General features: G+C 45.4%; 2 protein-coding genes and 2 non-coding genes across 5 annotated transcripts; all 4 read left to right on the top strand.

The window, feature by feature from the left end:
- Window positions 1-1,432: 1,432 nt before the first annotated feature.
- RPS17 (ribosomal protein S17) lies at window positions 1,433-7,025 on the top strand. The gene is made up of 5 exons (XM_035132100.3): window positions 1,433-1,466; window positions 3,000-3,151; window positions 3,528-3,633; window positions 6,380-6,445; window positions 6,899-7,025. Exons 1-5 carry the CDS (start codon window positions 1,464-1,466, stop codon window positions 6,977-6,979), a joined length of 408 nt encoding a protein of 135 aa, XP_034987991.1. The 5' UTR covers window positions 1,433-1,463; the 3' UTR covers window positions 6,980-7,025.
- Window positions 3,257-3,388, top strand: LOC118093329 (small nucleolar RNA SNORA71). Its single transcript, XR_004693620.1, has one exon. It is a non-coding gene; the product is annotated as a small nucleolar RNA SNORA71 (small nucleolar RNA).
- Window positions 4,512-4,645, top strand: LOC118093328 (small nucleolar RNA SNORA71). Its single transcript, XR_004693619.1, has one exon. It is a non-coding gene; the product is annotated as a small nucleolar RNA SNORA71 (small nucleolar RNA).
- A 2,158-nt stretch (window positions 7,026-9,183) lies between the features above and the next one.
- On the top strand, window positions 9,184-25,939 carry LOC118092990 (protein ZBED8). 2 transcript variants are annotated; one of them, XM_088657400.1, is made up of 8 exons: window positions 9,184-9,531; window positions 11,131-11,641; window positions 11,862-11,979; window positions 13,049-13,131; window positions 13,741-13,867; window positions 14,296-14,502; window positions 24,263-24,311; window positions 24,476-25,939. In XM_088657400.1, exons 2-8 carry the CDS (start codon window positions 11,210-11,212, stop codon window positions 25,140-25,142), a joined length of 1,683 nt encoding a protein of 560 aa, XP_088513526.1. In that variant the 5' UTR covers window positions 9,184-9,531; window positions 11,131-11,209; the 3' UTR covers window positions 25,143-25,939. The 2 variants fall into 2 exon arrangements, with proteins under 2 accessions (XP_088513526.1, XP_034987574.1); XM_035131683.3 differs by lacking the exons at window positions 24,263-24,311; window positions 24,476-25,939 and adding an exon at window positions 15,242-21,621.
- Window positions 25,940-27,608: the final 1,669 nt, after the last annotated feature.

The following is a 27,608-nucleotide window of genomic DNA, read 5'->3' as shown; positions in this document are numbered from 1 at the left end:
AATAAACTAATCATCTTGTCAAGGCTGTAAAGGATGGCAGATTTTAGATTTTATTGCAAGGCTTTGAAATAAGCGTGTACAGTACTCCTAAAACTGAAATTATGTTAGATGGGGGTGATTTGCCACCCCCTCTCCCGCCCCCATTGGGCTCCTGTTCATTTAAATGTCTAGTGACAACCAAATTGTCAGGAGGTGGAGATGCATCCAACAGCTAAAGAGAGGCAGTAAATCTATTAAGGGGCAGTTAAAACAGCACTGGGACGTGGGTGGCGCTGTGGGTTAAACCACAGAGCCTAGGGCTTGCCGATCAGGTCAGCAGTTTGAATCCCCGCGACGGGGTGAGCTCCTGTTGTTCGGTCCCAGCTCCTGCCCTCCTAGCAGTTCGAAAGCGTGTCAAAGTGCAAGTAGATAAATAGGTACTGCTCCGGTGGGAAGGTAAATGGTGTTTCCGTGTGCTGCTCTGGTTCACCAGAAGTGGCTAGTCATGCTGGGCACATGACCCAGAAGCTGTACGCCGGCTCCCTCGGCCAATAACGCGAGATGAGCGTTGCAACCCCAGAGTCGGTCACAACTGGACCTAATGGTCAGGGGTCCCTTTACCTTTACTACAGCACTGGGAGACGTGCAGCTCGCCAGATGGTGTTAAGACTGCAACTCCCACCAGCCCTAACAATTGACTGTGCTAGCCAGGGCTGATGGGAGTTGTAGTTCATCTGCAGTCTGGGCAGACCCAGCCATGAGGCAAGGCGAGGCAACTGCCTCAGGTGACAGGATCCACAGGGGCAGCATGATCCCGATGTGTATCTTTATTCCCCACCCCTTGCTCCTGATGTAGATCTTCAAGCACCCCTTCTTCCCTGGCAGGCGAGGGGAGCTATTTTGGGGCTCGCTTCAGGTGCCAAAATGCCTTGGGCAGGCTCTGCTTGAAGTAAACTAATCCATTTGCAAATGCTCACAGTGGTACAGTGTGTCTGGTTGGTGGTTCGAGCCCACCCAGGGACGGCTGTGGGCAGGATTCCTGCATTGCATGGGTTTGGACTAGATGACCCCGGGGTGTCCCTTCCAACTCTACAGTGTTATATGATTCGATGATTAAGCGGGAAACGGACCTTTCTTAAGTAATAAATATCTTAAGTAATAAACGAAATCAGATAACAGATAATCAGATAACAGCGAGCGATTTCAATTACCGCAACGCAAAGCGGGCATTTTAATCTGAATGGATTCCTTACGACTTCAGTCAACTTCGTCCAACATGAGCCGGAAGTGAAGGTTTGCTGCAGAACGCCCCGACCCTCTCTCCCTCTATATCTCGCCGGCCTGTAAAAAGCTCCCTCCGTGCCGCTAGGCGGCGCTGAGGAGACGCGCGGCGTCGTTTCCCTTGGTTGGTCCTTCTAGCCCCCAGCGCTTTATAGCTCTCTTCCCGGCATGCTTTGCTTTCTTTTGGACCGGCCGCCGTCGACATGGTGAGCAGGAGGGCGGCGGAATCCGAAGCCATCCGCCGCCGGGGGGTCATTGGGAAGGGAATGCGGGGTGGAACTAGCACCAGCGGAGGGGGCTGCAGGTCGCCCGGTCGGTAGTCCAGAGGCTAAGCCCCCGCTTCTTGTCCCTGCGGGCTGAACCCGACTTGGCGGGGTGGGGGTGCCCTGTTTCTTCCGGTATAGAGATGGCTGCATTCCTTGAGTGAAGGCTCCAAGGCCGTAGTTAGGCCGGCCAGGCCTTGCATGCATTTAGGAGCAGAGCGGGGGGTGCGGGGCGGCAGCTGTGAGTTCCAGAGGGAGATCGGGTTCTGTCATGGCGGCGAAGGCGTTCCGTGCACCCTGTTCGTAGGCCTTTGTTCACTCGCGATGGGAGAGAAAAGGGAAGAAAGGGTTGGGAAGGAGCCGAGTATAGGGCGGCCGCCTTCTCTTTCTGGACCTTGGGGCGTCCTGCTTCCCTAGCACCTGTCAGACGGTGAGAAATCCGGCAGAATCAAGTTTCTCTTCGGCGTGATGGGGCAGCATGTGTATATGCGTCTCAGGAAAAGGTTCCAGAGGATTTTCTCCAGAGGAGAAAAGTGTCCGGAGTGTGTCTTTTAAATACGGTATTCTCACCTCAAGTCTTCCTCGGCCTTAGCTGCCCGACCATTAAAAATGCTATTGAAAAGTAGCCCACCCTGGCTCTTCCCCTCCCCTTGCCAAAGCACCTAAGGTTTGTTCACCCTTTCATTTGGATGTGGCCCATCTGGATTTGTGGACAATTTAAGGCTGGGCAGGGACTTTCCTGCAGCTAGCTTGAGACCTTTTCCCTGCTGTGCCTGGGGGTAGTGGTGCTTTTTTATGTTTTCTGGCCATGCATGGGTAGTGCTGACCCTTTGCTGTATGAGTTACTGAAGCTGCTCCCCAAGTTTAGAAGCTTCTGTCTCATCTTTGCCAAACCATGGCCTAAGCAGTGACACAAGGCATAATGTTTGTATGTAGCACAGTGCAACGTATGCCACATAAACAAGATAGTCATTAACTATTAAATGCAGTTGCATGAACTCCTGACAGAAGTTGTTTTAAAACATCAGTCAAAAAGTTGTGAATGTGAAGCCGTAGCATGTTCTTCTTAAGTCCCATCCTCTCCAGGTGTTTTGGATTGCACCATGATCTCTGGTGTTTGGCCATGCTGATTGGAGCTGATGGATGTTGTAGCCAAAAACATCTGAGAGCCCCAGGTTGGGAAAGACTGCCTCAAAGGGACTGTTTCTACCGATGTCACCTTTTCTGAACCCTTTTGAGATAAGGCTGCACACATCTGCCATATTGTCCCTGCTCCCTATTTGTTTCCAGTGCACTATGTTCGGGACGTGAGTCTGTGTCAATAGGACCATTGAGAGGGAAGCTGCCTGGGGATTCTTCCACTCTTTGCCGGAAAGGACACGCTGAAGATTTTAAACCCCTTGCAAAATTTATTGTGCTGTAGTCATTCTGTTGCATCTTGCTGATTTTGCTTTTTTTGTCCTTTGACCCTCCCAGGGACGAGTGCGCACAAAGACGGTGAAAAAGGCTGCCCGGGTCATAATTGAAAAATACTATACCCGTCTTGGGAATGACTTCCACACAAACAAGCGAGTATGTGAGGAGATCGCCATCATCCCTAGCAAAAAGCTGCGCAATAAAGTTGCTGGGTACGTTGTTTGGTTCTGACCTCCTAGCACATGCTAGGTGACACAATGGAAATCTTACAGCCAACTGCTCTGGGGAGGTTCCAGTGAGCTATAAACACCTTAACAACCTGCATCGAAAGTGATTTTGGTCTTGTTTGTGGCCTGGTCATTGATAGTGCAGGAAGAGAATTCTTGATAGCATTTCCCGTGTTTGGAGGGTTAATTCTCATCCCTATCAAACCCTGAGCTTCTCATACACTCCTATGGGCTTCTCCTTAATTAGCCAGAAGGTTAGAACAGGGGTGGAAGATTATTTCTTGTGTGTGTCTTTTGTTTTTCCTTAATGGGACTTGAGAGAGTCACAGTCAAACTTAACCAGACACCCCTCTCTTTGCAGGTATGTTACCCATTTGATGAAACGCATTCAAAGAGGACCAGTTAGGGGCATCTCCATCAAACTGCAGGAAGAGGAAAGAGAAAGAAGAGACAACTATGTCCCTGAGGTAGGTTTTAGAAGCTCAGATGAGTTACTTGCAGTGCATAGATTCTCCACTCTCTTCAGATAGCAAGGAATCTATTGTGTCTCCTATTTTTGCATGCTTTGAGAAGTTGCATGTATTATTTTGACATTCTTGGTCCAGTACACTTGGCATACTGTACGTGCTCTCTAAGAAATGCAGCATTCACCTGGGTGGCCTTATTGCTGGCTCAACTACGATCTCCCAGTGTTGTAACAAACCAGGTCACAGGTGACATTGTTAGACATACTTTGCGCTGCAACTTTGAAATATACATGAATGTAATGCTGAAAGCCAGCTAGGAATGCCTCAAAAGGGTGATGGGCACTAGGATGGCATACTTGGATCTGAAACTAGCATTACATATTGTTGTCTGAGTTGGTCCTTGAGAATTGGGCACATTTAGGTAAGAGTATATAGAACCTAGTCTAATAAAGGCTGTCTATAATCTTATATAACACTTACAAAGTTCCTACCATTTTCTAAATGCTGTACTTACATTATTAACTGAGACAGTCCCTGTCTACGTAGTTAATATAAATATTACAAAAGGAATGGAGAGGAAAGAGGAAAGCAAGCCTCAGAACAGTTGCTTCTTCACTGGCAAATGGATGGGAGTAGGTTGATCTCCCTTTGCTATGATCTTTCTGGAAGCCGGGGGGGGGGGTGCAGCTGTCTGGTTGGCCCTAGCCTAGATCACCTGGCTGCTGGCAGAGGCGAGAATGTGCTTCCCCTCAGCTCTGTAGCATCAGGTAACTTAGCAGGTGGAGTAGCATGGAAGCTTTAGCTATGGCACTCAGCAGCTTGTGTCCAGTCGCTAGGATATGCTGTGGTTGTTCACTGACATTGAGAAGGACTGACAAACCTGCATCGAAAGTGATTGTGGCCTGTTGCTTGTGGCCTGATCATTGATACTGCAGGCAGAGAATTCCTGAAAGCATTTCCCGTGTTTGTGGGGCTTGTTTACATCCCTTCCAAACCCTGAGCTTTTCAGACAATTTTTGTGTGCTTAATGCAGTAGTGTGGTGTTCACTGCTTGAGACTTCTCAAATGCTGTTTTTTTGTTTTAATGCCTCTTAGTTATAGGGGCAATTTTGCTGGACTTTATCTACCTGTGTCATGACAAAAACCTTACTCCTGATTTTCAAAACTAGTGGCTGGTAATCTCTTTGCAGAGAAGCATCAGAGCAAAACAGCTTATGTACACAACCTCTCAGTAAAACACTCCATTTCTTTTCTAATAACTTTCAATGTCAGTGTCTCTTCTGACTGCTTTTAACCTAATTCTAGGCCAGAACCCTAGTTGACTAGGACTGAATACAGGCTGCCATTTCACTTTCGTTTAGGCACTACCCATCTGATTAATGTGGCTTTTCACTTAAGCTGCATAGGAGAAATGGGCTAGTTTCTCCCTTGCTCTGGCATTGGCATTGGTTGACATTCTTATGAATGTTTGTAGGAACAAGACCAATGGCTTTTTGTTCATTCACAACTTGCCTTTTCAGTTTAAAGCAGCATATTTATTGATCCTATTGAGAATAGCCAATACAAGCTTAGCCTTGTTAAAAATGTAGCATGAAGAAGTTTTATGAGATGTTTACCATTGTTCTGGCTAAAAAAGCAAGATCCAAGAGGCCTGTAATCGACAGACCTTTGGTATCGTACTTTTGGAAAGACTCAAGACTGGTGTCACTTTCTGGGGACTTAGTGTTGTTTCTGGTGGATTATCCACCTATTTAGGATGCAGTTGGGAAAGTGAAATGTGAGGAGTGTCTGGTGTGTGTTTCCTGCCCAGTAATTTGCTTCCATGTACTGAAGAATGCTGTTCTCACACTGGCTCCTCTGTTTATGTAAAATCATGTTATTTCAAATGTGTCATTGTCTGATGTTTCTAATTAGTATTTTGGTAAATATAAGCCTAGGTTATTAAAACTTGAGCAGTTTTCATGGGTGATTCTTGTGTATGCTTGGTATTGGAGCAATAGAAATAGCCCTTCGGGTTACTTTGATGAACTATGAAATACTTTCCCAGTCGCCATGTTTGTGTGTGATGGCCAAGTGCTGTCTCCTATCACTTCCCTTTCCTGATCTATCCTTAGAGCTCTGTAGCTGCTGGTGATAGGCTTTTGTCAAGAAGATTCTGCTCCTTTTAGGAATTTTTATTTTCTTCTGAAAGTTGCAGAAGATGGTGCAAGGCAGCCCAAATCTTGGAAGTTTTGACTGTAGCTCCATCTAATTTGGTACTACTGGCATGTTATGCATGAATTTATCTGCTTACAACCTTTGTTGGTGTCACAATGCACTTAATGAATGGTGACTGTACATAGATGGAGGGAAATTGTCATACAGTATATATGTTACAATCCTAAAATGTGTTCCCTTAGTAAATTAAGGGATTAGTGTGACTGATGGCACCAGAATGAAAACTTTGACTGTAAAGTTGGGATATGATTGTACAGAGCCCATTCCCATACCAGAGAAATCCACTCCAGTGTCATAATATTTGTGGACTGGTGTATATTTTGATATTGCTATTGGCACACTGTTTTGGGCTGCTCCTCCTCCATTTTTTCTTTTAAGCCGGTCATTAGTAGTGGCCTCAAGCAGACTACGGAACCATTGTCTGGTATAATGTTTGTATCACATACATGTGCTGTGTTGTCCTGGTGTGAATTGTGTTTATAGTCTGTTGACCACTATTTAAACCAAATCTAACCTCTTGCCCCATCAGGTCTCTGCCCTGGATCAGGAGATCATTGAAGTGGACCCTGATACCAAGGAGATGTTGAAGCTTCTGGTGAGTGGGGCAAGGGGATTGGCACAGCTCCCAATAGGAACTGCTCTTCTAACAGTCAGCTAGCTACTTCTTGAGAATCACTGTCAATGCAATGTTCTCTGTGCGTGTGTTTTTTTAGTACCAAGACTACTAAAAAAGTACTCTTGGTACTGCCAGGCAGCAGTATTCAAAGTACTATTGGGGGCATTTTTCTTGAATGCTGCAGTGCTAAATGGGTCATTGGATCTTGTTGGCTAAGCCAGACTGCTTGGGAGATCATTATTGTGTTCTCCACAAATACAAAGAGCTGTAGTTTATTGTGTCAGTTTTGTGCACCTTTTAGGTTAGCTTCAAAAGTTAAATGACATTATTTCTGCAGCTAGTCAGGATGAGAGCATGCACTCTTCATTTATCAACACTGAAATCTGCTTGGTGTGTCTTTGCTAAGTGTTCCCTGTTCTGTGTTTCTTCCAGGACTTCGGCAGCCTATCCAACCTGCAGGTCACACAGCCTACTGTAGGGATGAACTTCAAAACCCCAAGAGGCGCCATCTGAAGCCATTGCCGAATTTTCACTTTTAAAATAAATATATAGAAACAAAGCCCTGACTTGTGTTCTTGTGCGTGGCATTTGCATCGTTTAAGTTTGATACAATACTGTGCGGAGTGGCTCTGCCGTAGACATTCTTAACCCAGGCTTACGGGACCCATGAAAAGAGGGTTTTTCATGCACAAACTACTAACCACACAGTTGTGCTGTATGTAGCTGGATTGACTATGAGGGGCATTTAGGAAGGTGAATGTGTAGCGAATGCTTCCCCCTTAAATTAGTGGAGGATCAGATCAGAGATTACTACATACCCAGAACAGTGGCATGGTATGTGGTGTGCTCCATTCTGTGAGAAACAGTTTTGTGTCACAGAAAAAAGCCAAAAAGTGTTCTGCAGTGTCAAAACGGACGAGGCCCACTGGACTTACAGCTGAATCTTGGAGGCTTTATGTAACACAAGAACTAATTTAATAGAGGAAGGGTAGAAGGTTCACAAGCTGGTCAGTCAAGATGTGTCTCAGCTGCTTTTGTCTTGGACCAGTGGTAAACCTTGTGGGAGGCAGTTTCCTGTGTTCATTGTAGCTTTGCCATATGGATGTGTTCATTGTGCCAGTGCTTGGGGGCTTTTGGTTCTCCAGATGTTGGATTCAAATTCCCATCAGCCCCAGCATGCATGATTCAAGGGATGATGGGACAGAATTCTACAAGGCCAGTGGTAGGCTGCTTCATGAATGCTCACATTAAAAGGCAAAATATATGTAACTCGATAAATTTTTGGAGAACTGCAGCTTTTGGTTGGGGGGTGTAGAAATTTTATGTTTAGCATGGACAATACCTACTGGTAGTCAGGATCTTCTCCCAAGTGATTTCTTGAAAAAACTAAGGAGAAGACACATGAAGTATCTGAGATGTACTAAAGAATACAAGCAGATAACACTTGAAGATGAGATTATTGACTAGAGCGGTAAAGATACAGTTAGAATATGAATAATTTCCAAACTACATTTTGTACGTTTTCAGCTCTACACAGATCAATTTTTAAATGTTGATGATTGCACAAGGTAAACACATATACCATGTCTTGGCTCTCCTAAAGACTCAGTATTTCCTCTGCCTCCTTAATCCCCCTTGCCTGAGAACACGTAGGCAGGTAGCAAAAAGGAAGTTCCTGAAGGGACCCCTCTCTTCTATCTATGAGCCTCCATTGTATCTGTTCGCCCAGATGCTCTGCGTTGAGGGATGTCTGACAGCATCCTGATACGCTTTGTGTAAACTGTCTGGAACTATGTAAAACTTGCTAAACCCTCAAGAATATCACTCCTTGACCTGCCTGAGTCACAGTAACCCCACCTTAAAGGTAAAGGGACCCCTGACCATTAGGTCCAGTCGTGACCGACTGGGGTTGTGGGCTCATCTCGCATTATTGGCCGAGGGAGCCGGCGTATAGCTTCCAGGTCATGTGGCCAGCATGACAAAGCCGCTTCTGGCAAACCAGAGCAGCACATGGAAACGCCGTTTACCTTCCCGCTGTAGCAGTTCCTATTTATCTACTTGCATTTTGATGTGCTTTCGAACTGCTAGGTTGGCAGGAGCTGGGACCGAGCAACGGGAGCTCACCCTGTCACGGATTCGAACCGCTGACCTTCTGATCAACAAGCCTTAGGCTCAGTGGTTTAACCAACAGCGCCACCTGGGTCCCATCACAAGAGCTAGACATGGCTACAATTAAATATTTTAACAAGATAAAACCCCACCTTAGGTGTGATTAATTTCTGGAACCCCACCTTAGGTGTGATTAATTTCTGGAACCCCACCTTCTGGAACCCCACCCTGGAACCCCACCTTAGGTGTGATTAATTTCTGACTGTTTGTGGAGGGGATGTGCTTCTCCACGCCAAAATGCAAACCCTTAAAAGAGATGTTTCTTGGTTTAGGGTCTCTTGCCTCCTGGCAAGGAGGGGAGGGAACTCTGTTGCAACAGAAAAATATAGATCTGCCTTGCTTTCACTGCACCCTGCCTCCATTCATCTCTGACCGATCATGGACTGGGGGGGGGAGGCTCAGTCCCTTGGGGAGTTGGGCAGCAAAAGCCAACCACCTCTATTTTTTCTGTATCACTTTGAAGTCACTTTTGCGCGAGATGGAGGAGGGGGAATCGCCCCACCCAGTCCTGTATTTTGCACTGCCAGCTTCCTCCTTGCAAACCAAGAGAGGCAGAGGAGCAACCATTTTGCGCCGCGCACGCTGCAGAGTGGCCGGGGGTGGTGGAGGTGGAAAGGCAGCGCGCGCGCTCGCTTCCTGTCCGTCCACCACTAAATGCGCGCAGAGGAAGGATCGTGCCGCACAGCCTTCTAAGGGTTAGCTCGACGGAGCTCGATTCCTAGAGTGGAGAGTTGATTTATTTATTTTTTTGGAGGGGGGCGGAGAGGGAGAGGGAAGAGGAGGGGCGTCCTCCATATCCAATGCCCGTCCCCACGAAGCCCGTTCCCCTCCCGGATCCACCATTGGGGGAGAGAGAGCGGCCTTTGTCTTTCCCGAGAGCTGCATCGGGCGATTTGGTGAGAGGCGTTGGGTGTATCTGGGCGAAGGGGAACCCCGTGAGGCTTGCAAAGGAGAGAGAGGGAGGGAAAGTGATGAGTGGGGCGGGAAGACCCCAGGGGGAGATACTTGGCCCAGAGCCCAGCCAGTGAGAGGAGAAAAAAGGCGCAAGAAATGTGGGTCGCTTACAAACTGGGAGGGGTCCTTTGCAGAGCTGGGAAGGGCGAGGCGAGCCTAGCTCTCTGTTTCGCACCAGAGAAAGGGCGCCTGGACAACAGATTCCCCCCTCCTCGCAGTATTGGGGAATCCGCTTTCAATCGTCCTCTGCAAAAACAAGCAGGCCTCTTGAATTCGGCGATTTTTAAAAACTGGAGCAAAACGAACGGTCCTGGTTCTTCGATTATATATGCCTGTGCTTCGATTAGAATGAGCGACCCCCTTTGACGACCGAACAATCCTCGCCTCCGGTGCATTTTTTGCAGAGCGGTGCTGCCGGGGGGGGGGGTTGCAGTGCTGCAGGGGGCATTTTTTTAAAAAAAGAGGACGCTATTTCCTTTAAAGGGAGAGGCTGAAAACAAGAGGGAAGAGATAGCCCAGTCGGTAGAGCGTGCGATACTTACTTTCAGGGTCGTGGGTTTGAAAGATTCCAGAACTGCAGGGGGTTGGGCTAGATGACCCTCGGGGTCCCTTCCAACTCTACAATTCTATGGTCGGTCTCGGTTGCTGCGGGGTGCAGAGCTTGAGGATTCCACTGCTGGGAATTGGTTACTTTCCTGTGCAAACCTTTGCTCCTGCTCTCACGAGGCAGTTCTCAGCGACGCAAGAATGAGAACCTGCATGTACCCTGCCAGTGTACCAGAGAAATGTTACTTTGTTTTACATTGTTCTCCAAATATAAAAATAGAGAAAATAAAATGAGTTTTCCTTAGAAATGGGCAGTTTTCTGTAAGCTCCATTGGACAAATAGGCAGATACTGTAATTAATAAAGTGCAGTAACACCCATCCAGTGCTTTTTTTCTGGAGAAAGGGTGAGGGAACTCACCACGAAGTTTGTTTGTTGTGGCCCCAGTCACAGTGCCACCCCACTCTCACCCCCAGGCAGGAGCTAAATGTGTTTAATAAACTCAAGCAGACAATGATCTGGATTAGAAATGGCCACAACTTTATTGATTACAGATCTAGGTGGATTTTTGGTTCAGGCATTGTGTGTATATCTGTTCCAGCATCCCCAGACAAAATAATAATAATAATAATAATAATAATAATAATAATAATAATTTAATTTTGAAAAGGTAAGGCAACTTAAGTTTCCCCAAGTTTCTGATAAAACAGCAACAACCCTTCGACCATCAAGCAGCAGCCTTAATTTAAACTATTTTCACAGTAGTTTAAGAGTAGTTTAAGCTTAAGGAGAACAAGGCAGTGAGGAAAAGGGGTTACCAGAGGGAGGAAAGTGGGTGAAGGAGGTTCAGGGTTCCAGCAAAAGGCATCCACTGCTTTTCCTTCTGGGATGAGTCCATGTTGGTAAGCAGGAATCATCCATATTTGTTGGGGGGAAATCTTCCTTCCTTGCCTGGGGCATTAATGGACTTAACAGAAGGATGTCTTGGCTTTGCAGGCCTTGGCAACACCACTAGTTAGGGACATCTCTGCCTTGAGACAAAAAGCTGGCAGGCAAAAGAAGCAAGCCTTCGCTAATGCTGGAGGCTTCCAAGATGGAAGAGCAAGACTCTGCTGCCTCTGAATCAGGAAGGAGCCCTGAAAACATAAAGATTGGGAGCAGCGGGGAATCCTGGGAGAAAACCATGCAGAAGACTCTGAGCGAGAACTTGCTCAGAGCGGATGTGCAGCACCAGCGCTTCAAGCAGTTCCGCTACCAAGATGCCGAGGGCCCCCGGGAAGTTTGCAACCGCCTTCATGACCTTTGCCACCAGTGGCTGAAGCCAGAACAGCATACGAAGATTCAGATCCTGGACTTGGTGATCCTGGAGCAGTTCCTGACCATCCTTCCACCGGAGATGGAGCGCTGGGTCAGAGAATGTGGAGCAGAGACCAGTTCCCAGGCAGTGGCCCTGGCAGAGATTTTCCTCCTGACTCAGGCAGAAGAGAAGAAGCAGGAAGAGCAGCAGGTGAGGGCACTTCATCCCAGTAGTTCGGGGGGGCCCAGGAATGTGAGGGAGGATATCTTAAAACTCCCCACTAATTGCCCAGCTCTTTGGGGAAATCATCCAAGGAGGGATGTCCGCAATCCCAAGGCCTTTGCTTCTGATCACTCCTTTTCTCTCTAGTCAATACCTTCTCCCTAGTCTTCTTCCAAGTCAGTGTTTTGGATCTTGTTGATTTTTTCAGGGGCAGGGGCTGTTTGGTGCTGATTTCTCCGAGGCAGAGAAGACTTCACCAGACACTAAACACAGCCCGCTACGAAAGGGGATCATGCCAGAGGGTGACGGTGGGACCAGCTGGCAAGGTATGGATTTGAACTTGGTCTTCCCTACTGAGGATGTTAAGAAATCTGTGGGCTGTTTGTTCTTCCAATTTTCTAAAGAAATTAGTTTTGCATCCATTTGGTGCGTACACATTTATTATGATCACATTTCCCCCTGGCACATGTAGCTTCACCCCCACAATCCTCCCTTCATCATCCTGGAACAACTTTTCTGCTTTTATATTTCTCTTAACATATGTAATTACCCCTCTCTTCCTTCTTTTATCCAATGAAACATAGCCTTCTCCTAGCTTTTTATTTCCAAGAATTCTTTCATGCTTCCTTGAGACATGCGTCTCCTGGAGACATATCACGTCCCATGACCCTTTTCTCAATATATATTTTTTTTATGTTTTTCTAATTTCTTCTTGCTTTCATATCTTTATGTCTGCTATTACTTAAATTATTATTTTTCTTTTTCTTTTTTCCATTTCAATTATTCTTTTGTGTTAGAATTATTGTATATATATAATTTGTATATATAAGTTGTAATTTTGCTTTCATTTTTCAAGTTTATTTTGTGTTATTTTGCGCTTTTGTTGTGTATGATGATTTCTTATGTAATGCTTTTAAGAGAGAGAAATAAAGGCTTTTTTAAACTAAAAAAAAAATTAAAAAAGAAAAAAGAAAGAAATCTGTGGGCTGTTTTTGTACCTCCCTGGGTCTTCCAAATCTCCAGTCTTTTGCCATAATTTTTAAAAAAATGTGCTCGTGCTCCGTACTTGGAAGACTTTGCCAGCACTTTGATTTGTGCCCAAGATGGAAATGGGGAAGAGCGTTTTCACCCAAATTAAATATAAAATGGGAAATGTATTCTGACAAGACATTTTGTAACACTAATGTGTGCTTCGACATGCAACACTTAAATCTCTGAAGCAATGATATGTTACTGCAGTGATGTGGGTGGCCTTCCAGATGTTGCCTGACTACAGCTCCCAAGCCAGCAGGGCCAATAGCCAGGGATGATGGGTTTTGGAGCCCAATAACACCTGGAGGACCACAGGTTCTCCCATCATGTGCAACTGGCTTCCCACCACCTTGTCTCTTACAGGCTATGGAATGCTTCCAGGAATACGTGCTCAGCCATCTCTTCTGTGCGGTGGACGAGAAACGGCTTCTGGGCAACCTGATAAGGTAGGGGGGGGGGAAAGGATTGTTGAGGAAGTTGATTTAAGACGGACTGTGTGCCTCTGTCCTGTCACAAATCTCTCATGGGCGTAAGAAGAGCCCGGCTGGATTCATCTAATCTAGCACCTGCTCTCACATTCGCCCAAAAGCAGGACGTGAGCACAGCAGCGCTCTCCCCGCTTGTGATGCCCAACAACTGGTACCCAGAGCAATACTGCCTTCAGAGAGGAGGCTGAACGTGCCATTGATAGGCTTTGTCCTCCACGGACTCATCTAACCCTTTTAAAACCTATCCAGTTGGCTGCATCTTCTGCTGTGAGAATAAGTGCTCTCTTTTGTCCTGAATTTACATTCAGCTACATTGGATGGCCGCAAGTTGTAGTGTTATGGGACAGGGAGAAAAAAACTTCGCTCCCTCCACTGTCTCCACTCTGTGCATCATTTTAAACCGCTGTCATGTCCCCCTTTACATCTGTGGATGCCACTCAGTGACGGTTTGAATTTTGCACAAAATGCCCAGTTACTTCCCCTGAACTTGCCTTTTAGCTTTTGCTGAAAGATAATATCTCTTGTTATATTCCTAAGAAGGAAAGGTTCTTATCTTTCTCCCCCCAGGATCTGGCGACCTTGAAGGGGGCTCCTATGTACCTTTCTAAGGAGGAGCGGACTTTGCTGGATCCAGAACAGAGAGCTGTGCACAGGCAGCTCATGATGAAGAGCTGTGGGATCATGGCCCCTCTAGGTAATGTTTCTTCTTCCCCGGTTGATAATGAGACCTGTTTACAAACGCAAAATAACATTTGCGCCTAACCTGATGGCCCAACCTTTAACCCAGCCTTTACCCACCTGGCTCCATCCAGATGTTTTGGACTACAGTTGCCATCAGTCCAGGCAGCACAGCTGATGGGTTGCAGTTCCAAACATCTGGAGGGCACCAGGTTGGCAAAGGCTGCCTTAACCAGTGTTTGATCCAAGGTCATCTGGTTAGCTGGCAGCTGAACCCTGGTCTCCATGATCTTAGTCCAGCTATATCATGGCAGCTGTCACTAAATGCAAGGAGCTATCGCCCACCTAATATTTTAGTCCTTTATCACAATGGCTAATTGTAGCTCAATTATTTTTGGGGCCCATTTCTTAAACTTGCTTATCCCTTTCCTGCCTTTATTCCAGGAGGTGAAAGATGGGAAGTGGAGAGTAAAGGAGAACCGCGAGGGATGTCGCCGGAGAGAGGGCGGTGCAAAAAGAGCGAAGAGCAGAAAAGGAAAACGGAAATAAACCATAAAAGGAGAACTAAATCCCCCGTTTCTGAAGACGGCGACTATCATGAAATCACAGTCCAAGGGAAAATTGGGAAAATAAGGAAAAGAAGCGAAAAGCGTAAGTGCCGTATGTGTGTGTGGAGTTAAAATTCTAAAATCCTGAAGTTTGTCGCAAAATCTGCACAGGAGAGAAATGATTTAAAATACAGGAGTGTGGAAAGAACATAACTGTGAGTATGTAGCTCACTACCCAGGCAAATAATCTTCACAGGGGAGGAAACGTATACATGCTCCAGAGTAGTGGGGTGTGGGTGGTACCCACAAGGTTCTCTGCTCCGTCTTGGCCAACCTCCGTCTACCCTGCCTGCTTTCTGTACTCTCACTCAGTCCAGGCAGCTGCTCTGCCTATCAGCTTCTTCCTCCTTAGGCTCAGTCTTCTCCTTGTAGAACACAGCAGAGAGGAGGATGGGGACAAAACTAGAACTAATTGGTTCTGCCTGTCATTGGCTCTGGCTCCACCTACTCTTGGCCCTTCTGCCTTCCCCCCTACCAATCTCAGTGGGCACCAACCACCACTGGTGCGTGTGAGAGCCACAGCCAAAGTGGACCCCATGGCAGCATTAGAATTTGGACTCTGATTTCCTGGGTGTGTTGTTTTTGTAGAGTTATTTGCTTTTTCATAGAGTCGTTTATTTCTTTGGCTTTGGTGACTGACGGTTTTCTAGAGACTTGATTTGCTCTTATATCAGTTACTCTGACACTAATTTACTCTTGCTTTTTTTAAAAAAAAAATTGGCCAGACGTGTGAGTAGTAGCTGAACTGAAGTTCTCTTCTTTTCCTCCCCCTGCTATACTAGCTGTTATTAAAATAAGTGAGCCGCCGACCGTTAAAAGACAAAGGACTTACTTTTTCAACAAGGAGTGGGAAGAGAGGTATTGCTTTGTGGATCTGAATGGCAAGTGTGTCTGCTTAGTCTGCTCCTCGACCGTTGCAGTCTCAAAGAAGCACAATGTCCAGAGACACTACGAAAGGAACCACAGCAGTTTTGCAAAAGAGTATCCCCTGGATTCTGAACTTCGGAAAAAAAAGGTCCATGAAATGAAATCTAAATTGGAGATTCCATCGACACCAGCCACCAGGCCTGTGGTGCAATCCAAGAATAATACAATGGCGTCTTTTAAAATTGCAAGCTTGCTTGCAAAGAGGAAAAAGCCGTTTGTGGACGGGGACTTGTTGAAAGAGATATTTTTGACTGCCGGTGACTCCATGTTCGAAGGTTTCCCTAATAAAAAAGAAATACTTGCAGCGATTCAAAAATTGCAGCTGTCTGGAAACACCATCACAAGAAGAATTGAGTCCATATCCAGAGACTTGGATTATCAATTGCAAAGTGACCTTCAGAATTGCCTTTGGTTCGCACTTCAGTTTAACGAATCGACAGATATAACAGACCCGTCTCAGATGGCAGTTGTTGCGAGAATGGTTTTGAGTGATCTTTCTGTAATAGAAGAGCTACTCAGAATACTACCTCTGAAAGGGAAAACAAGAGGTGAGAATATATTTCAGACTTTCAAAGATTTTGCCATGGAAATAAATTTGCCTCTTCACAAATTGTCATCTATCACCACCGACGAGGGAGCAGCAACAGGCTGCATTGGTGGGTTTATTGCCCAGTGCCAGCAGGACGAATCTTTTCCCAAGTTTGTTTCATATCACTGCATCGTTCACCAGGAAGCATTATGTGCTAAAGTACTCCGGTTTAAACACATAATGGATGTGGTTAAAAAGATAATAAACTCTATCCGGGCCGTCTCCTCAAAACACAGGCTTTATAAAGCGCTTCTGGAGGATGTGGATGCTGAGCACAATGATCTCCTTTTGCACACTGAAGGCAGGTGGCTGAGTAAAGGGAAAGTTCTGGCCAGATTCTTAAACCTGATTGAAGAAATTAAGGAGTTTTTTAGGTCTAAAGATCAGTATGTTGAGCAACTTGACGACAGGTTTTGGTTAATGGACTTGGCTTTCCTTGCTGATTTGATGCAGAAACTGAACATTTTGAACTTTGAGCTTCAGGGTAAAGACAAGCATATTTCTGGGATGGTCACTGCAGTCAATGCCTTCAAAGATAAACTGAGGTTGTGGAAGTCACACTTGGAGAGGAAATCGCTCCTTTACTTCCCGTCAATGAAGCAAGCCATTGGAGAGGACGACTTCAACGGTGCGCCATTTGTGGGCTACCTGGAGATCCTGGAGGAGCAGTTCCTTACTCAGTTTGAGCAGCTCATTGACATCGAGCCTGTCGTGTCCTTTTTTGCAAACCCATTCGACACCATCGATGTCACAGTGACCGCCATGGCCATTGCAGAACTCTGCCAAGCTGGGCTGGAGGAAATAGAGCTGGAGATCGTGGACTTGCAGAATGACTTGGTTTTGAAATCTCATTCAGGCCACGACAACTTTTGGAATCAGGTTGGTTCTCAGAAGTTCCCTTTGTTGAAAAAGACTGCTGCAAAGGTAAACTCTTACTTTGGGTCAGCTTATCCGTGTGACTCCCTTTTCTCTGCTAGAAAATTTATCAAGTCAAAAAACAGAACACGGCTGACGCCTAAGCATCTGGATGACTGTTTGCGAGCAGCCATCTCGTCGTACACCCCCAATTATAGCAAGCTTGCAGATGACATGCAGTGCCAGGCATCCCATTAGTCTTGGAGCAGTGGCACAATTTATGTGAGGTGTGGTTGCTTTGCGTTCATCATTAGCTTTGATTGGGTTATTTTCAGTGGCTTCTGTTCTTTTCTATGCTGTGTTCCTTTTAACTGATATATCACTCTTAAATACATCATTTTACTTGTGACCGTGGGTGTATATTGTTGCAGTAACTCAGCCCAGGTATAACCAAAATGTCCTTAAAAATGGCGAGCGAGCTTTTGAGTTCTCCGGAATGCTTCACCACACTTGAGTGTTAAGCGAAGCGGGTGGGGAGCTAGCTTAGTGTCCCAAAGACTGCATTGGTCTCAGCCCCCATCTACACTATACAGTCGCACCTTGGAAGTGAAATGGAATCCGTTCTGGAAGTCCATTCGACTTCCAAAACGTTTGAAAACCAAAGTGTGACTTCTGTTTGGCTGCAGGAGCTTCCTGCACGCAATCGGAAGCCGCGGAAGCAATGTCGGATGTTCGGCTTCCAAAAGAACGTACAAAACCAGAACAATCACTTTCGGGTTTTGATCGTTCGGGAGCCAAGGCATTCGAGATTCAAGGTACAACTGTACATTTAAAGCGATACTATGCCACTTTACAGAGTCACAGCTTGCCAAAGAATCCTTGGAGTTGTAGCTAATAAACTCGGAAGTGTTTTGAGAGTTGCCCAGAGACTCCTAATCCCCTCACATAACTACAATTCCCAAAGTTCCTTGGGAAGAGGAACCAGCTGTTGGACCACTCTGAAAACAGTAGCTCTTTGAGAGGAATAGGGGTCTCCTACGAATTCCCAGCAGCCTTAACCAGCTCCACTTCCCAGGATTCTTTGAGGGAAGCCATGGTTGTTTAAAGTGCCATGATACTGCTTTCAATGTTTAGAGCTGGTGAGGTCTAAGTGGGGCATGGGAGGAGGTTGTAGTCTTATTCGAATAAGCTTCCTCAGCTGCTATGTATGTTTTAGGTGACACCAAGAGATGCTAGGGTAAAGAAACACACGTGACTGGTTCCCCATTTTTGAAAATACAAAATCCAGCAGTTAGAGAACTTTTGGGAATGTTTCTTATGGGATAACACAGCTATCTTTTTGCTTTTTGTATCATTATTACGCTGCTTGCCTTCTCTTCACATTGGGCTAAGGATATGGAAGCCCAAATAACTTCAGTAGGGCTAGAGAAATATTTGCCATAAACATCAATGAATCCTTTCGGTTTATGCTATTTTTGCTACACTTCATTTACTGCTGAGCAGTGTTTGAAATTAGCCAGGTGCCATGCGCATTTTGCACCTGACTATTGGCCACTTATAACCAAGTGAAGATGCCTGGGCATCAGGATGGGGCCTGACGTCTCCACCACCTGGAGGTGCATGCCTGGGAATCCTTGGATCTGTTTTCACTTCCCCACCCATCACATTTGTGAAGAATATCCCTATGTTATGAATGGTCCGTGTCGCCATTAAGAAAAAGAAGTAGGAATAGGCCAATATATATGTGGACTGTCCCTGGATCAAGTGGCTTTTCTTCTTTAATGATTCAAAATTCTTAACCTAGCTCAAGGTTGTCATCTGAACTAGCCAGATGTTTAACTGAGAATCAATCACAGTCAGTTAATCGCTTGAAAAATAGGAATTTGGAGCTGTCTTGCCCCAAAATTGCAACTAGACATTCTGTTTTGGCCTTTGTAACCTTGGCTTAAGGATCCATTTGATACCTAGTTTATATATCGTGAGTTTCTAACGCTCCTGCTGAGGAATTCCCTGTGCAGTCTGATTCTACTTGTTTTGTTTATTCAAAAATGCTGTAAACACAAGAAACCAAGCTCAAATCAAGTGGATGTGTAGCTGTACAGAGGTACCTCGGGTTACAAATGCTTCAGGTTACAAACGCTTCAGGTTACAGACTCCGCTAACCCAGAAATAGTACCTCAGGTTAAGAACTCTGCTTCTGGATGAGAACAGAAATCATGCTTTGGTAGCGCAGCGGCAGTGAGAGGCCCCATTCGCTAAAGTGGTACCTCAGGTTAAGAACAGTTTCAGGTTAAGAACGGACCTCCAGAATGAATTACGTAAGTTCTTAACCCGAGGTACCACTGTAATTCAGTGCCCACCACCACTTTTTAAAAATCTTTTTCCTATTTTAAAAATGTTATTGTTAAACCATTTGTAAAAGTCTTCTCCCAAAATCATCTGTCACCACAGGCTACAGGCACTTTGGAATAAAACTGGTAAACTTGCAAAGATAAACACCTTCAAAAATGTGAAAGAGATCTATCTGCTCATTTATAAGCCTATGAAAAGGGAAACTTAACTGGGGGTGGGGCGCGGTTCTCTGATTTTATACGAAAAGGTTACACAATATTCAGCATAGGGTTAGAGGATTCTTAACTACTCTTGTCAGAACCCTAAAGGTAAGGTAAAGGGACCCCTGACCATTAGGTCCAGTCGTGACTGACTCGGGTTGCGCGCTCATCTCGTATTATTGGCCGAGGGAGCCGGCGTATAGCTTCCAGGTCATGTGGCCAGCATGACAAAGCCACTTCTGGCGAACCAGAGCAGCACACGGAAACACCGTTTACCTTCCCGCTGTAGCGGTTCCTATTTATCTACTTGCATTTTTGACGTGCTTTCAAACTGCTAGGTTGGCAGGAGCTGGGACCGAGCAACGGGAGCTCACCCTGTCACAGGGATTCGAACCGCTGACCTTCTGATCAGCAAGCCCTAGGCTCAGTGGTTTAACCCACAGCGCCACCTGGGTCCCTTGTCAGAACCCTAGGTTACTGCAAAAAGGGAAACTATTTTGAGAGCAAAAAACCGTAATGCCATTTCAGAGTACCTTCTCCCAGCAGGAGGCAGTTGCATGGACTTATAAAATTGCTCTCTGGGCTTTTCATGGAACATAGCAGGGCACAGAAGTTGTCTCCCTTTCAAATATAATAAATGATTGATTGATTGATTGCTGAGAATATATTTCAGCAGGCATTGGCCACCCACTTTCAAACACGTTGTCTAAGTCATAAACGCGAGAAACTTGCTGCTTTTTAAAGAAGGACTTTGAGAATCTCCAGAAGGTCTGTTTTACACCCCGATTCTGTACCTTTACTGGACTCTGGTAGCATTGTAGTATATATTTGGCCCCGACCTTTTATATTGAACCTGGAAACTAACAGGTAAACTGCACCGCTGGGAAAACTGAAGTGTAATCTGCTTACTGTAGCTAGTTTAGTCTGGCTGGAAACCGGAGGACTGATTTTACACATAACACTATAAAGAGCATCCTTACATAGTGCAATATGGAGGCTATTTGGGGAAGAAGGGTGCAGGATAGATCTCAAGTTATCAAGAAAAAGCTTCAAAAAAAGGTGCTTGTTAAAAAAAAAGGAATCCAGATGTGGCCACCCCCTCATTTCCCAGGAACAAGAACAGAGAGAACTTAGTAAATATTAGGTGCCTTGTAAAATATATAGTATGTGGATTCTGCCATTCATACCTGAACTTTGTACTCCAGTTCAAAGCACTGACCAGTGCTTTTTTTCTGGGGGGTAAGCAAGGGTGCACAGTACTGGCACCTTCCCCCCCCCCCCAAACGTTACACTAAGTGGCAGTGTATGTAACAACTTCATGGTGAGTACAGGCACCTTCCCCCCCCCCATATATTTTTAAGCGCTGGAGACTTAACTTGCAGGTAGACACATACACCAAGTTATTGACTGACCGGTCAGCAGGAAAATAATCTTGCCACTATTGAATGAACTTTATCGGAGAGAATTTCATGGTGGTCATTCATAGAAGTCAAACACACAAAACTCGGGAATTAGACACTGTGTTGGTGCAATTGTGGGACTTTAGGGACTTTCTGGCACCTCTGGTGACCCTGCCTGTCCAGTTTGCACCTTTTGGTCTGTGGTAACGGTAGAAATTGGCACCATCATTGGTACTTGTAGCACAAGTGGACCTGGCTTAGTGCCTCCTTCCTATATTTAGAGACAACACTTCTTCGATTGGATTGAAACTGTTGGCCCTTTACCTGCCGGTGGCCGTCAGATTTGTGGTTGCCCAGGGATAGAAAGATGGTTCAAGCATTGCACATGAAAATTGGCTTTAAAAAGCAACGCATATTGCGCTTACGGAAAAACTCACCAACTCAACAGTTTTGCATTGGGCTGTACTATGAAACCAGAAGATTATGCAGCTGTTTGGTGGACTTTCATGACCTAAGTCAATAATTGCCCACATTTTAATATGGTCCCTGCTAAGTATGAGTTTATCTGGAAATAATTTTTAACCAGGCTACTTACCTTTTCACTATGTATCTTAGCAAATGCTTTCATACCCTGCTAGCTTTGTTATGAACATGTTTTACGCTGCAGTCCCTTTATTGTAATCCCTGTACATACTGCTCGTTCGCTTTTATGTATACTTACCATTTTAGTTGCTTCGTCTTGTTTTTCCTCCCTTCTCCTTTTTTCTCTTACTCAGTGCTGTATACCTGTTGAAATAAAAGAAACCATTTAAACTAAATAAATGAAAATACTGAAAGAACTTTACTGGCTTCCATTGTGTTTTCAAACCCTTTTCACGCTGCTAGTGGTTAACTTTAAAAATGGCCCTCTTGAAGGAGCGTCTCTACCCCCATTGTTCAGCTCGGACACTGGGGTCCAGCTCTGAGGGCCTTCTGGCCGTTACCTCCCTGTGAGAAGTGGGGTTACAGGAAATAAACAACTATCTGACCTTTAGAAGACATCTAAAGGCAGCCCTGTTCAGGGAAGTTTTTAATGTGTGACATTTTAATGTATTTTAAAAAATTTGTTGGAAGCCACCCAGAGTGGCTGGGGAAACCCAGCCAGATGGACAGGGTACAAATAATAAATTGTTATTGTTATTGTTGTTATTGTTATTATTATATCTGACAGAAACCCTGTTTAGGGAAGTTTTTCATGTTTGATGTTTTGTTGTGTTTTTAATATTCTGTTGGGAGCCAACCAAAGTGGCTGGGGAAACCCAGCCAGATGAGCAGGGTATAAATAAAAAATTATTATTATTATGGGGAGAGACACAAGCAGGCACCTGGAATTGTCTTTAGCTACCACTTCCCCCCTCCTGTTTCACAAGGGGCAGCTGTGCTGGAATTCTGAAGCTCCAACAAAGAGTTGTGCAGGTCTTTAAAGGGCCACAGATTTATGATGGCAAAAAGGCTTATGGACGACTAGAGTCCTGTTCATTAGAACGCAAGAAAAGCAATGCTGGATTAGGCCCCAGGCCCATCTAGTCCACCATCCTGTTCTTACAGGGGCCAACCAGATGCCTGTGGGAAGCCTGCAAGCAGGCGCTGAGGAGAAGGAGGAGCTCTTGCATCTTGTGATTCCAAGCAACCGACATTCTGAGACATGCCTCTGACTGTGGACGCAGAACATAGCCATTGTGGGTAGTAGCCACTGAAAGCCTTATCCCTCATCAGATGCACGGGGTGTTTTCCTCAAGTAACAGGAACACATACATCCATACATGATGGGAAGAGCGAGATGATATGAATACGCAACAAGGTGCACATTGTGACAATTACATCGAAGATGTGCACATTTGTTTTGGTAAAAATTCACAAAGCAGTGTTGATAGCACAAACATACCAACATTGATCTGCTCATTAACATGAAAAGTTGGATTCTGTCCATCTCAAGATACAATGGAGCGCACATCCACAGGGCGAAGTCAAACCATTGGCGCATCTCTGTGTCTGCAGAGACCGGTAACTCGTAACTGCTGCCTCCTGCACTTGGTTTTGCTGTGTGAGTCTGGGCAGTGTGCGTTATGTCCTGGACTGCCCAGAAAACAAGACCCTGCTCTTGGCCTTGCTGACGTGGTCCAAAAGAAAGCGGGTGCTGGAGTTGCTGAACTGAGGCATACAAGTCACAATCCAACCATTTTAGGGATTCCACTCTGATTTTGTGTCGGGTTTACTCCTTCGCATTTTTCATCTTTGTCTCAATGCAGGTGATGTAGACACTTAAAACTCAGTGAGGCCAAACTGCTATTATAAATCCACTTTCCTACATGGCTCCAATTAGACCGGATGAATGTGCATTTTAAAACTGTGTTTCTGTCATCCACCTGTGCGTGCCAGGAGAAAGGAAGAGGCTCAAGATGTTCAAGATGTACACAGATTTGAAAGGCATTTCCCATCTTCATCTCTGGCTACCCTGATCCCACCCTTAGCTGCTTTTGTGGATTCTTCCTCCCAGTCAAAATTTAGGCCGTAAACCCCCCAGGTCATAGACCTGTGCGTTATGATTTTGTTTCTCCATATTATTCATTGGTGGCAAGAATATGCACAGAATAGTAAGTGGTTATATTGGTAACTGGAATCCTTTAAGTCGAATTAAATTCACTGTGCCGCCTTGTATCCTCACCTAAATTAGCAGCAGATTAGCCTGGAGACTTTCCAAAGGCCCCAGGAAGGAAAGTGAGAAGCCTCTTTCCAAATACAGTGATGCCTTGCAAGGCGAATGCCTCGCGCAACGAAAAACTTGCAAGACGAAAATGTTTTGCGATTTTTCTTTTTGGGTGACTCGCAAGACGAATTTTTCTATGGCCGTGCTTCACAAGACAATTTTTTTGCTTTTGTTTGTTTGTTTGTTTTGGATCGCACAACCGTTAATACCCAGGATGCATTGTGCCTGGAGGTTTAAAAAGCCTCCCCAATGCAGCCTGGGCTCACTTCTCCACGTGCAGTTCCAGGGTTGACTTCAAAGAGCAACTGTGGCCTGTGCTGTGGGCGAACCCTGTCTTTGGTCAACTGTTCAGAGCAGTTCACCAAAGCCTTTTTGGAAGCTTTTTGGAAGGTTTTCAGAACTTTTTTGCCACCATTTGGTGAGCTGTTCTGAGCATCTTCCCCACATTATCCAAAATTTTGAGGGTTTGGGATTTTTTCTGGGGGGGTAGGGGGTTTTCTTTTTTGGTAAGTTGCAGAGGTTTGGTGAAATTACTACCAGCAGGTAAGGTAAGTTTCTTTGAACTTTTCATAACTTTTGGGAAGTGGTGGCCAGCGTTTGAGGTACATTTTGTGGGGCCAGCTGGTGAGGTACATTTTGGGGGGGCAGTTTTGGCCTGCTGTTTTGGGGGGGTTAGGGGAGTTTTTCCAGCAGTTTGGGGAATCTGTGGAACTCATTTGCAACTGTCTTTCCAGACCAGGATTTAAGGAGCTTCTTCACAGGGACATCTCAAGCAGTGGAAAGGTAGGGAGCTTAGCTTCACCATGTGCATTTGTTCTCCTGTGTGTGTTTTTTTTTGGAGGGGGGGGCTGTTATGCCACTTGTTTGTCCCGGGCAGGTTTGGCCAGGGGTGGGAAGGTGTGTGTGAAGCGGATGTGAAGCACTGCCTTTTGTTTTTGCGAACCTAGCAACTGTGCTGACATGAGTCCCAAGAAGGCGGCTCCTGCAGAGGCCGGGAAGAGGACAAAGGAGAAGATTACGCTAGAAATTAAGAAGGAGATCATCCAGAAGCACGACGGAGGCATGCGAGTAAGAGACCTCGCCAGGGAGTACGGGAGGAATCCATCCACCATCGCGACCATCCTGAAGATGAGGGAGAAGATCCTTGCGACAGATGTAGCCAAGGGAGTCACCAGGATCGTGAAGAACCGGCCAGCTGTTCTGGAGGAGGTGGAGAAGTTGCTGCTCATCTGGATGGAAGAGAAGCAGCGTGCAGGGGACACAGTGACTGAGGCTGCCATTTGTGAGAAGGCCAAGGCCTTGTACGCAGACCTCGTACAGCAGGAGCCGGGCACCTCAGCCGAGCCAGAAGTCTTCAAGGCAAGCAGAGGCTGGTGTGAAAGATTCAAAACCAGATCTGGAATCCACAGAGTGGTCAGGCATGGAGAGGCTGCCAGTTCCGATGTTCCTGCGGCTGAGGACTTTGCCACGGAGTTCGTGGAGGTTGTGGAAGAGGAAGAAGCGACAAGTGAGGAACAGCTGTCCTCCACGGGAACTGAAGGACATCTGCCAGCAGTGGAAAAACGTGCAGACTTAAGCACAGCGGCACCATCCAGACAAGGCTCTGGCACGTGACCTTGCGATCACGTTTGATACAAGGATCATGTCCTCTTTCAGAGGGGTGCTGAAAAGGCGGCTGAAGCAGCAGACCATGGAGAGGTTCATCATGACCCTCCGCAGCTCTGGGAACATAAAAGACTGCTGCTGTGATGTGGAGACAGTTCTGTCTGCCTCCAGTTTCCTGACTTAAAAGACTGGTCCTGTAGGTTGAGACACTTCAGCCTCACTTGGTCACCTTAAAATGTTTGTGTAAAAGTGTCCCCTAGAGCCTTAGAGAGTCCTTTGGTGATTTTAAAAAGTTTCTGTATGATGTCCCTGTTTACATGCCTTAAAGATGTACTTTCTGAAGAGTTTTGCACAGTCCAAGGACTGTTTCTGTTCAGTTTCAGTGTTGAGCCTCAATTAAAGAAAGCAAAAATAAATAAATTTTCTTTTCCTCTAAAAACTAGGTGCATCCTATGGTCAGGTGCATGCTATGGAGCGAAAAATATGGTAGCTATCAGAGTTTTTTGGTGTGTAAAAAGAAGGAGGAATTATTTAATCTCCCCTGGTGTTTTATGGAAAGTTGGACTAAAAATTGCAGACACAAAAGGTGCTCCTGGGTCAAAACAAACAAACAAACAAACAAAACATTCAAATTGCAGTTGAATAGTTTCAGGGACTTTTGTGCTAGGTCCTGCCTCATGTTTGTTATTTTTAAATGTTTTTCTGTCATGTTTAAAAAGTTGAAGTTTTGTGCTTGAAATTTTTGAAATCCTCTGTACAGTATGTAAGCCTTTAAAGAGCACTTAATAAACACTTTGCAAACCAAATTTGAATTTGTTTGGACTTTTTTTGCCCACAGGAACGCATTAATTAAATTTCAATGCATTCCTATGGGAAACCGTGCTTTGCAAGACGAAATTTTCGCAATACGAAATGACTCGCGGAACAAATTGATTTCGTCTTGCGAGGCATCACTGTATTCTGTTGGAAGCTGCCCAGAGTGGCTGGGGAAACCCAGCCAGATGGGCGGGGTATAAATAATAAATTATTATTATTATTGGGAGAGACACAAGCAGGCACCTGGAATTGTCTTTAGCTAACACTTCCCCCCTCCTGTATCACAAGGGGCAGCTGTGCTGGAATTCTGAAGCTCCAACAAAGAGTTGTGCAGGTCTTTAAAGGGCCACAGATTTATGATGGCAAAAAGGCTTATGGACGACTAGAGTCCTGTTCATTAGAACGCAAGAAAAGCAATGCTGGATTAGGCCCCAGGCCCATCTAGTCCACCATCCTGTTCTTACAGGGGCCAACCAGATGTACATTTGTTTTGGTAAAAATTCACAAAGCAGTGTTGATAGCACAAACATCCCAACATTGATCTGCTTATTAACATGAAATGTTGGATTCTGTCCGTCTCAAGATACAATGGAGTGCACATCCACAGGGCGAAGTCAAACCATTGGCGCATCTCTGTGTCTGCAGAGACCAGTAATTCGTGACTGCTGCCTCCTGCACTTGGTTTTGCTGTGTGAGTCTGGGCAGTGTGCGTTATGTCCTGGACTGCCCAGAAAACAAGACCCTGCTCTTGGCCTTGCTGATGTGGTCCAAAATAAAGCGGCTGCTGGAGTTGCTGAACTGAGGCATACAAGTCACAATCCAACCATTTTAGGGATTCCACTCTGATTTTGTGTAGGGTTTACTCCTTCACATTTTTCATCTTTGTCTCAATGCAGGTGACGTAGACACTTAAAACTCAGTGAGGCCAAACTGCTATTATAAATCCACTTACCTACATGGCTTCAGTTAGACCAGATGAATGTGCATTTTAAAACTGTGTTTCTGTCATCCACCTGTGCGTGCCAGGAGAAAGGAAGAGGCTCAAGATGTTCAAGATGTACACAGATTTGAAAGGCATTTCCCATCTTCATCTCTGGCTAACATGATCCACCACCACCCCAGCTGCTTTTGTGGATTCCTTCTCCCAGTCATAATTTAGGCCGTAAACTCCTCAGGTCAGAGACCTGTGCATTATGATTTTGTTTCTCCATATTATTCATTGGTGGCAAGAATATAAACAGAATAGTAAGTGGTTATATTGGTAACTGGAATTCTTTAAGTCAAATTAAATTCACTGTGCTGTCTTGTATCCTCACCTAAATTAGCAGCAGAGACTTTCCAAAGGCCCCAGGAAGGAAAGTGAGAAGCCTCTTTCCAAATACTGTGCAGGTATTCCTGCTCACCCTCATACAGAGACTAGTCTCTCATATTCCAATTAACTCTGTGAACTAGCTCTCTGAGGAGAATATGGGGGTTCTCCTGCCAACTCTCAGCACTAATTACAGTCCCCAGGATTATTTGCGGGGAAGCCGTGGCTGTTTAAAGTGCCATGATGCTGCTTGAAATGTTTTTTTAAAAAAATACTTTTAATTCATTTTCCAATTAATACAAAAACAAAACAACAAACACATACAACAATTAAACCAAATATTTGTATCA

This window comes from Zootoca vivipara, chromosome 13 (assembly GCF_965207765.1).
Source record: "Zootoca vivipara chromosome 13, rZooViv2.hap1.1, whole genome shotgun sequence".
Taxonomy (NCBI): Eukaryota; Metazoa; Chordata; class Lepidosauria; order Squamata; family Lacertidae; genus Zootoca; species Zootoca vivipara.
This window is presented reverse-complemented; position numbering and strand designations above follow the sequence as displayed.